The sequence below is a fragment of the Aulonocara sp. 'chitande type north' Nkhata Bay genome, linkage group LG22 (genome assembly GCF_057382095.1).
Source record: "Aulonocara sp. 'chitande type north' Nkhata Bay isolate Kocher_YH1m ecotype deep benthic linkage group LG22, A_spYH_male_GT1.1, whole genome shotgun sequence".
NCBI classification, from domain to species: Eukaryota; Metazoa; Chordata; class Actinopteri; order Cichliformes; family Cichlidae; genus Aulonocara; species Aulonocara sp. 'chitande type north' Nkhata Bay.
Window position 1 is genome coordinate 15,114,976 of NC_141364.1, and position 11,236 is coordinate 15,126,211.

General features: G+C 42.9%; 1 protein-coding gene across 2 annotated transcripts in view; it reads left to right on the forward strand.

Moving 5' to 3' along the window:
- Positions 1-10,527, forward strand: part of kmt2ba (lysine (K)-specific methyltransferase 2Ba) — a 35,207-nt gene extending 24,680 nt beyond the window's left edge. For both annotated transcript variants that reach the window (XM_086281374.1, XM_086281375.1), the window contains exons 24-36: positions 95-212; positions 345-423; positions 2,481-2,641; positions 2,780-2,941; positions 3,038-5,339; positions 5,632-5,760; positions 6,740-6,858; positions 7,029-7,157; positions 7,482-7,734; positions 7,845-7,955; positions 8,045-8,128; positions 8,225-8,354; positions 8,812-10,527. In XM_086281374.1, the coding sequence (XP_086137500.1) occupies positions 95-212; positions 345-423; positions 2,481-2,641; positions 2,780-2,941; positions 3,038-5,339; positions 5,632-5,760; positions 6,740-6,858; positions 7,029-7,157; positions 7,482-7,734; positions 7,845-7,955; positions 8,045-8,128; positions 8,225-8,354; positions 8,812-9,087 (4,053 nt within the window). In that variant the 3' untranslated portion in view covers positions 9,088-10,527. The remainder of the gene's footprint in view (positions 1-94; positions 213-344; positions 424-2,480; positions 2,642-2,779; positions 2,942-3,037; positions 5,340-5,631; positions 5,761-6,739; positions 6,859-7,028; positions 7,158-7,481; positions 7,735-7,844; positions 7,956-8,044; positions 8,129-8,224; positions 8,355-8,811) is intronic.
- The last annotated feature ends 709 nt before the right edge of the window (positions 10,528-11,236 follow it).

Here is an 11,236-nt window from a genome sequence, read left to right on the forward strand (position 1 = left end):
AAATATATATTTTTGTTGGAAGCAGTATACATATTTAATATTATATTCTGATTTTGTGTTCGTTATGCTGACTATTGTTTGTGATTCTTCACAGATCGTCTCTGGTAAAGGGTTTGAAGTCCCGCGACGGGTGTATGTGGACTTCAATGGGATCAATCTCAGAAGGAAGTTCCTCACAGGTCTTGAGCCAGAATCCATAAATATGACCATAGGTAAGATTATCTTGATGTTTCATGTTTTTGACTCTTGTAATGGGATAGATTCAGATTGAATTAAAATACGGCTGCTTTATGTCTTGATCCAATGAACCTCATTATCTGTTTTTTTTTTTTTTAACCTTCCAGGCTCGCTGCAGATTCAGAAACTTGGTGTTCTGTCAGAGCTGTCGTCAAATGGAAGGATGCTGTATCCTGTAGGCTATCAGTAAGTGATAACTGCCTTTGTATTCAAGCGGGGGGTTTTTTGGTTGGGTTTTTTTTGCGCAAACAGCAACTTTTGAATTATAGATATGAGTAGAAATTAACATGCCTGTTTCGTATTCTATAATTTATAAATAGCTAAAAACAGCTACAACACATAGTCTGCAAAGCTGTCCACAGGCCTAGCGCAGAACCATGTTTTCCTCTTTATGTATAAGGCGCAGCGGTACATTTTTCCACAGTTGTATTATTAAAGAAAAATAAAAAGTACCCACAGGGAAATTAGTTTTAAAGTCAGACTGTTTTCTCTATCAGGCTGTAAACCCTTTCATTTCTACTTTAGAGTAGAAGCACATTTAAACAGAAGACTCTATTAGCCCTCTTCCACTGCTGCCTACTCAGCTGGACTGAACTCAGTTTATGTCGTTTTCCATTACAGTCGACCTAATGTGCATGTGGTCATTATAGCAACAAGGCCGAAAGTCCAGTGAGGTCATTTGTATGCGACGTGAACAACACAACAAAGGAGTCGAGACAGTGTCATACCTGCTGTTTGGTGTATGGCTTATTCTCAGACTCAGGGACCAGAGTGTTGTTTTTTGTGTAGTTTTCTATGGGCTCAAATTGTGGTCATAAATATTTTGTACTTGTAATTGTCATTGTAACTTATGTAAAAATATTTACACAAGTTTAAAAATTTTTTTGTTAAGATCTGGTTACAGATACAAAGCAAAAAACGATGTGTAAAACTCTGCGCTCAAGTTCCCTGGCTGTGTGTGGGATTCAACTTACAAGTACTAATTTTGACCCAATTTTTCTTCCTTTCACCTGATTGGTCAATGTCATGTCAATCACAAATTGAACAATCCAGTCAGTCTATTTATGTCACATTTTTTTTCGATCGCCTCGAATCGCTTGGAACCCCGGCCAAGTAGATTAACCCTTTAAGACCTACCATAGAACCAAGTTCGCCAGAGCTTATATTATATTTTTACATGCTGTGGAGCCATTTTTGGGAGCATTTCAAGTTGCTATACATCAATACAACCATTATAGCCCAAACTTTAATAATATGTCTGCATTAGGTGCATAGTAATTACATAAATTGCAAAAAAGTGCAATAAACTACAAAAAAATTGAAAATCGTTTTTGTTTTTTTAACATATATTTCTAGTTAGAGAAATTTAAGAGGCTTATCCCTCAAAACTGTAAATACAAAAAAGTTACACAAACTAGTTTCCCACCACAGGAAATTTATTTTGAGTGTCTTCATAGTTTTATTTTTGAAATACACCAATTTTTATATACTGCAGGAAAAACGAAAATAAATATTATAGTGCAAATTTGCAAAATAACAGCATATGCATCAAAATAAACTATTTCCAGCAGTGCAATATGAGTCTTAAGCATCCCAGAAACGACACAGAAAGTCATAAAGTCAAACATAACTTTTTAAAACACATAACAAGTAAAACACAAGCTCATAAGGCCCCGATCGTAAAAAAACTACATTTCCGCAAAATGACGTCACTTCCGGTTTCGGGCAGGTCATGCGGTCATGTGATAGTTCGCGCTGATGGACGTAGGAAGTGTTACAAACAGCTGATGGATCGGCGAAGTGTGTTTCTGGAATATCATGTTTTTGTTGCTGCAAGTGATTTTTATGCAGTTTTTGCAAAGCTATATGTGGAAGGAAACTGTGACCTAGGACAAGCTGATGGCATAAGATGTAAGTACAACTCCTCCAGTTTCATATGCAAAAAAAATTATTGCGCTAGCTTACTTGGTTGCAGAGCTACCGGGATTTAAAAATAGTTACGCAAAACAGAGCGTGCCCGCTCTGATCGGCTGTAAAGGGTTAAAAAAGAAGCACCTGGTAACAGGTACTACCACCTAATGGAAACCCCTGAAAACCATGCCAAGCTGTACTAATGGGGAAAGGGTTACATGTGATTGGCTTAGTTCTTGGCTGCTGTTACTGACATTACTGATTTATCCATAGTTCATTGTCTCTTCATTAACAAGCTTGAAACGTATTTTCTTCCTTCTTTTATTTTCTAGGTGTTCACGGTTGTACTGGAGCACCGTGGACCCACGCCGGCGCTGTAAGTACACCTGCAAGGTGACAGAGGTGAGCACTCCTCTCCCTGGTGAGGAACAGAATTTGAAGTGGGAGGATGAAGAGAACCACACCATAGTCCACAGTCCGAACCACCACAGAGGTGAGCAGGATCTCAACGGCTGTGAGAAGAGCGCTGAAGCTGAAGCAGTGGACAAGAAATTGAAAATATGGGTAATTTTTTTTTTTTTACTGTGCTAAAAACTTTTTTTCTCTTTTCTTTTTTTTTTCTTTCTTCTAGATATTGAGTCTCCAGATATTTTAAGTCCCACATCCAGCCCAATAAAATCCACTTCCATATCACCCAACTCTAAACTGCACAACACACCCGGGTCTAAAAGCCCTGCTTACACACACACCAGGAGACCAGCAGGAGGATCATCTCGACCACTACCATCTCCAGGTACGTGGAGTTTTAGGAGAAGATGGGTACCTGTTGTAGTGTGACTTTAAATAAAAAAAGTAAACCCCCTTTCACACTCCCTTTTCTTGCTGTCAGGGTGTGCTCCACCCAAATCCCATCACATCCTGACTCTGAGGGACCTGGAGGAAACCCGGCGGCCTCGAAGGCTCTCGTCCAGAAGCCGGTGCAGCTCCTCGCCATCAGAGAGCGACCCGTCCGTACCGATGACACTCCGCTCTGGCGGCACGGTCCACTCCCGATGTGCCCTATTCAGCTCCCCTCCGAGAGCATCGAACTTTGGATCGGCTTCACCTCCTCTCTCACGACAGAACTCTGCATCTCCAGTCTGGAGCTCCCCACCTAGATCCAGCTCCAGCATTTCTACAGGGCTGTCGCCTCGGCAAGGAGCCATCACTCACTCCCCCAGAGGGAGGCATAGCTTTAAAATTACCACTCCAGTCTCTGCCGAGGTTCCCCAAGACTTTTTGGCATCCTCTGAGGCAGAAGATGCAGCTGTGGCCACTACAAATGGGATCTCACTGGCACCTGATAACCTGGAGGAGGAAGTGGCCCACCTGATGTCTCAGGAGCTTCCTTACACTGTGTTTGACACCGACACTGAGGTAGCAGTGGACTCCATGCTGAATGCTAAGCTTGAGTTTGATGAGGCTTTGCTCACAGAGAATGTGTCGCTTCATTGCGGGGCACAAGGCAGCAGAGAGGTGGAAATGCAGGGAAACGATCAGGAGATTGATTCTGAAGAAGACGACTCGAGTCGTTATTTTAAGTTTTCACGCACGGTGGTGTGCGATCACACAGCAAGTGGCTCGGATACCTCAGGTCAGCTTAATTCAGCTCAGTCTATCCCGCAGTTAGACGGTGCGGACGGCGGGTCAGAAACTGAAAGCGAGGCGGCCGATGAAGATGCTCAGGATGCAGAGGGAGGGAATGAAGAAGCTAAAATTCAAACCAACCACACTACACCCACTAAACAACTAACGGTGGCGCTAAAGAGGCTTGAGTCAATCTACACGGTCCCAAAGTCACCAGTTGAAGAACAACCTGAACCAGTGCTTCAGGAAAGTCTTTCACCTTCTGCTCTCCTGGAGTCAGCTTACACAAATAACGAACTGTCTGTTCAGGAGGAAGAGGTCCCGATGACCTCAGAAACATCGGCGTCTCAAAACGAGGTGTTCTTGGATTCATCTACAGGCCACTTTGTTCCTGCTGAACATGGCTCTGCAGAGTATCCAAATAAACACATCGTTGGCGACAGAGATGACAGCGCTTCGTCAGCTGACTCAGATGAAGGATTTAAAGATGATTTGAATGATCCTGATTATTCTCCAGAGCCTAAAACCAAAAAACCTCCCACAGCACAGATGAAAACGGTCTTTGTGAAGACAAAACATCCTGCGCCAAACCTCAAGCGCTTGGCGATGAAACCTTCACTTCCCCTGATGCAAGCCAAACTGCCTTTACCCCCTCACCCTGGACAAACTGCGTCCGTTTCCTCTGCTGCAGTTACTTTTCATGCAGTACCACGCCCGGTCGCACCCCCTGCCATTATCAATGGTTTAAATGCTTTAAACATTCAGCCAGGTGCTTCACTGGGGAAAACCATCGCTATAAACTTGATTAGCTCCAAGCCAGAAAGTCAGCAGCAGGCAGCGACGGAGAACCCAGCTGGGTCAGCTAGCACGCCCCCAGTGCAGGCTTCTACCCATCAGGTCCTGCTGGTCAACCGGCACGGTCAGATTATGATCAAAGACCCAAAGTTGAACACGTATCAGCCTCTCAGTACAGATTCACCAACCTACAATAAGATAAGCCAGATTGCCAAGATTCTCCACAGTGGTAATGCTTTACAGCGCTCCATGCCTCATGTCATAATAAAGCCTCGGCCCAGCCCTTCAGCTGCAAACGCCCCTCCTGCCCCTAACCTCCAGGCGGCCCAGAGGAAGATCATCGTCAAAATGGTGCCCATGAAAAGCAACAGCACAGCTGCTGCTCCCACAACTGTCAGCATGTACAGCTCACCTGAATCTAGTTTCTCCAACATTGAAGAAAGCACAGCCCAAGCGATTATCGATAGAGCCATGGCTACTCACCGCGACGCACCCAAAACAAAACCCATCATCCTCAGCAGTACTCGACAGCCAAAGGCCAAGCATCGGAAACCATTGCCATTTCCCAATGTCGAAGACTCGGATCAGTCATCAGCTGGTCGTTCGGAGTCTCCCAGTGTTTTCGGTAATGAATCAATACCTGCTGCATCGCGCCACCAGGTGAGAGTTAAGAGAGTGTCGTCGGTGTCTGAGAGACCTTCCAGGAAGAAATCCAAGATGGACTTCTTGAAGGATCCATCGAGTGAGCCGGAGGACACTGATGAAGCCAGGTAACAGATGATTTTAAAATGTACTTACTGCAACATGCAGAACACGAGTAATATTTAAAAAACTAATATTTACATTGATCTTAATGGTTAACATTAAAAAAAAACAAAACTGATCTCCAGCTTGATTTTGTATGAAGCACCGAGCATCACATACAGACTGACATTTTATAAATTGGTCCTCTGATCTGCAGAATCTCAGCAATGAGAGAAATTTGCACTCTCAGCAGCTGAAAGAGTTTTAAAGTAAAAGATGGCAAAAGAGAAAATAAAGCATGTTGATGTCTTTCAACAGGCCGAGTGGTGTGAGAATGAAAGCTCCAACAATGAAAGATGTTCTTGATCTGGATCGCCAGCTTGAGCCACAGCCAGAGCCTGAGCCACTGAGGATCGTTGCCCCACCACCACCTCCTACACCCAAAAGGTTAGCCTCATGTATGGACTTATTACTGCGCTACAAAGGCAAAAGGAGGCAAATACTTAATGTCAGGCTGTATTTAAAGATTTGAAAGAGCTGAAAGGGCACATGAAAACTAATTATTTAGGTCCTCGAGCCTGAAGTAGTTTTTGTGTATGTGCTGTTTTTTGTTTTTTTGTTCAAAAAAGCAAGATGCTGTACACATTAAATTGACTTAATAGTTAATTAAAAGAAATTCAAAGAAAAGGAGGGGAATGTGGGGGATGTGAAAATGTTTTCCAGACAAGGCAGTCTGTTTTAGGTCAGTGGTTTATCAAAGATACAATGAAATGAGGTTCAAAATTCTGCTTCCAAGTAAGCATAGTAAGACAGATATGAATTAAACTAGTTGGGGGATCAAAGTGACTACAAATATTTACAAAATAAGTGAACTAATTCAGACAAAGCTGGATAAAAAGATTTTACTTTGGGGGAAAATGAATAGTGCTGCCTTTGACTGTGAAATAAACCCCACCTTCCTAATTTAAGAAATGACATCATGTCTTTGAGCCACAGGAAAATGGATCAAAGGTTAGGTTAAGTAATCAGGTCAAAACGTGCTGTTTATGGCAGGAATAAACTGTTGGGATCATTCAGGACTTTAGTATTTTTAACTCTGTTAGTTGCAGCCTAGTGCAGAGTGTACCATGAACGTACACTAAGGACAGCTTTATCCCAACATTGATCGCCCAGTCCCATTCCAGTCCAGGCTCCTGCTCCCAGGCTGTTTTGTTTTGACTGCAGTGTTCAGGGCCATCAGGGTGTCATATTTCGAATACTTGAAGTGATTTTTGATCGGGTCCAAAGACCGTTAGACCATCCTGTAGTAGTTAAGAAGAAGAGAAAATCAAGGGAAAAGAGAAGAGACAGAATGTTTAACCTGTGAAAAAATGGGGGGGGGGGGAAAAAGTATTTTTGACAAATATGTTTTTTCCCTTGTGTGCAGGTGTTTTCATGATGACAGTCCACCATTTCCCACCAAAACCAACAGTCAGATTCAGGGTATGACGCACAAATGGGTGAGCGCTCGGCACGGAGACCTCTCTGAGTGGGGCCCTTATTCAGGTTTGTGACTAAGTTTAGTCATTTGTGTCTAATTTAGGCTAAAAACCTTTGTTTTTACATTTAACATTTATCGTTAATCTCATTTATATAGTTTTGATTGTCTTTAAGTGTCATTGCTTTGCGAGAGAGAATATGTGGTTAGGTGTGAGACTATCTTTCACTTTTTGCAGGTTTTAGCTCAGAAGAAGAAGCACCACCACCACCTAAACCCACAGCGAGGACGTACATGAACCAGCCCCACCTGCGCTTTGAAATCACCAGTGATGACGGCTTTAGCGTTAAGGCTAACAGCATAGAAGGTAGGAATCACTCCTCTGCTTCTTATTTAATTCTTATGCTGGTATTTTCTACTCTTTGTCATTAAAAATATAAGAAATAGAAGTTTATATCTCATTGGATAATAGCCTCGACTTTTATCAGCAAATAAGAGGATTTTCATTTATGTCAGTGGCTGATGTTTATCTGTTGCCAGCCATTTCTTTTCTTATTATAATATGAGAATAAAAAGGAGAATGAATACAGCATAAAAGAATCAGCCCAGGTGTTCTCTTAAACATTTGTCCGTGTTATCTTGCGTTTTGGCTGCGTGTTCATCTTTGCCTCCCTTTCTCACCTACCGTCAGTTGCCTGGCGCGCTGTGATAGACGGCGTCCTCGAAGCTCGGGCAGGGTTCCACCTAAGGCAGCTGCCTCTAGGTGGGATGAGCGGGCCGCGGGTGCTTGGCGTCGTCCACGATGCCGTCATCTTCCTGCTGGAGCAGCTGCAGGGCGCCGCATACTGCAAACGCCACCGCTTCCGCTTCCACCGATGTGATGACATCGAGGAAGAACTCCCCCTCAACCCGAGTGGCTGCGCCCGAGCTGAAGTCTGCACACGGTACAGACACCCTAGTTCACGGGTTTTGCTTTTAAAACCTTCTGCGCTTTGTCTGTATGTGTCTTGTTATGACGCACATCACAAATGATTTTCCCTGATCCTTTAACCAGGAAAGCAACGTTTGACATGTTCAACTTCCTGGCGTCGCAGCACAGAGAACTTCCCGACATATTGGGTCCCTTTGATGAAGAGGAGGATGAATTCCCGCTCAAATCTTCTAGGTTAGTCATTCAGTTTGCTTCACTTTTGTCTGTGAAGTTGAGCAGTTTTCACATCAGTACTGACAGCTGCTCTGTTGCGTCTCTGCCAGGCGAGCCACCAGCAGTGAGCTTCCCATGGCAATGAGATTCAGACACCTGGAGAAAATCTCAAAAGAAGCAGTAGGAGTCTACAGGTAACGACAAATGACCATAAAACCCTTTAGGGTTTCATTGATGTCCAAAAATAAATCAGTTAAACTTTCGAATCTTCTCCCCCTGTGGCGCCTTAGATCGCCGATTCATGGTCGTGGACTCTTCTGCAAAAGGAACATCGATGCTGGGGAGATGGTGATCGAGTATGCCGGTACTGTCATTCGCGCAGTCCTGACTGATAAGCGGGAGAAGTATTACGACAGCAAGGTTGGTTACACTCGGAATTCATCATCACAGAGCATCTGTGTTTAATAAGTTTAATGTGAAGCAGCAGTAACTAGTTACAACTACAGAGAAATCACTGAATACCACAGCATGCAAAGACACGGTCTGCTTCCAACAATTACATTAATCATTAGTACTTCAAACAGGAACAAACAGGCACGTCGGATGAACCTGGAACAAGTCAGGTGATTAAAATAAAACTTTTTTTTTAAAGGGTTTTTTCTTTTATTCTTTGATCACCAGCTAAACGCACTTCAACATCTTCCTTTTGCTTTCACTTCCTTAAGGCACACTCTCACTAGACTCGGGGGGGCATACCATTAAAATTTAAGGCGGTCAAATTCCTTTTACATCGTGGGCAACATTCATAAGGGGCGAGAACAATGAAACACCTTTAATCCTAAAATGTGAAAGTAATGTGTGTGTTTCTGTACTCCAGGGCATCGGCTGCTACATGTTCCGCATCGACGACTTCGACGTGGTCGACGCCACGATGCAGGGCAATGCGGCTCGTTTCATCAACCACTCGTGCGAGCCGAACTGCTACTCGCGCGTCATCAACGTGGACGGACGCAAGCACATCGTTATCTTCGCATTGAGGAAGATCTACCGGGGAGAAGAGCTCACCTACGACTACAAGTTCCCCATCGAGGACGAGAGCAACAAGCTCTCCTGCAACTGCGGGGCGAGGCGCTGCCGCCGCTATCTGAATTAACCCCCCCTCACCGCTAACCCTAATAAGCTGTCGTAGCTGATGCAGCTCAGGCGGCAAATGAAATCATGAAGGCAACTGTAGCCATATGATGGAGGTCAATAACGCACACAGACCTGAGCCAGTGTTCAGAAGATCAACCTACAGACCCGTGAAGGACGTACACAAGACAAGAGCCATATGTGAAAGCTTGGGATGAAGTCTACACATGCACGCACATACACGATGGATTTATGTACTGTTTCTCATCTACTTCACACTTTGTTTTACATCGCTGACTTTGCTGTCAGCGCCCTTTGCTGGAACTGGGGAAAAAAAGAAGTGCAAACTGAAGTGACCTAACTTCAGCTGTCTGTCTGTCTCTGTAAATAAGAAGTCAGAGAGCGACGAAGAGGAGAATTTCTACAGCACCTTAGCATGACCCAGCCTTCTCTGGCAGCAGACAGGACTCACTTTTACTATAAAGCAGCAGTGCAGCTCTTTTTACTCTGGATACCACATCTCTCGGAAGCAGGGACTTGAATTAAGTGAATTACAAATTCCCATTCACTTAATATTTTAGGTGCTGATGACATTTATCCCACAGGTTAGTTTTAATAGCGTCAATCGAACCTTTGTGCTCCTCCAGTCAGCCGAAAGCTTCTGTTTTTATTTGTAACGGCACAGATGCTGTGACCCGAATGCTTTTACCCACTGTTACACTCTTTCTTTGTTCTCTTTGTTTGTGCAGTTTGTATGTTTTAAGGCCTACGAGGAAGCATTTCCTTGGTGCAGCATTCAAAAGGAAAACGGTGATCTTTCCCCGGCACGGTCCCTTACAGCTCTTTTTGTACATTTGAACAATAAATGTATGGTCATCAGACTAATGGAAGTAAATGTGTTTGAGCTTTTAACCTTCTCTTTGTAGGCTGAGCAACAGTGAAGCTTATTCCCTTCAATTGTTGTCTGGTTAATCATTGTTTTGTGCCCCCCCACACAAATCTCCCTCAGGTGTTCTACCTCAAAGAAAGAAGTGAGATTTAATTTAATTACACAACACACAATGGAAAAACTGCTTTCTTGCTCTTTAAGCTTTCTAATTATTGAATTTCAATATTAAGAAACAGGTAACATCACTGCTGTTGGACACTTAGAGTAGGTGGTCACCTTTTTTGTGCTTTTTCTTTCTTCCTCTTTTTTTAATTTTTTTTTGTTAGGAAACTCCATTGTGTAATTGTGCCCCCGCTACTGGATGTACACAAGGATCTGGGACTTTAGGCTGACTGCTGTAGACTTTTTGTTTTGTAGGATTCATGACTGAATTTGACACAAATCTTTGTTACTGTATCAGCTCACATGGATCCTGTCCTGTACATAGTTGTAAAGAATTTCTAAGCCTGTTGAATATTTTTTTACCTCCAATTTTTTTTTAATTTATGTTCAATAAAATTTGTTCAAAGTTTGCTTTCCTGCTGCTGATTTTCTTAACGCACAAACAGAACCTGAAGGCATTCACAGTGAAATATACAGGAAAAATCACACAGCTGAAGATGTTTGATTAAAAGTAGAAAAAAATCAGACCTGTGGGGAAAAAAAACTGATGATCTATCAGACTGGATTGATCTTGTAGAAACATGCCAGAATGTTATGAACTTATAAAACGGATTATTATTATTATTATTATATAAATTATCATTCAAAGCTGGAACCAGCTTTTTGCATTACTGGGAAAAGGGGGCGTGGTGTCTATCTGTCTAACTGCTTAGGCACATTCACTTCAGTGCAAAAGTCTTGAACCATATCCACCATAAAATAGGATCTGGAAAGCATCTGACTGACAAAAGGCCTCATTTTTCAGCACGATAATGAGAAAGACGCACAAGGGAACACTCCCAGAAGTCATGGATTGGCCTCCCCAGAACCACAGCAGTGTGATATCATCTTGATGGAGAACAGAACAAAAGTTAGCCAACACCCTGAGTGTCCTTCAAGAAGCCTGGAGAACAATTCCTGAAGACTTTAAAGAAAACACAAGAGCTGCCTAAAAGCGTTCACACTATGTTGAAGAATAAAGTTGGTCACACCAAATATTTACTTTCAAGCTTGCCTTATATACTGAACTATCATGTACATTTGCATGTTTCAATAAATCACTATGCCTATTTCCCATTTT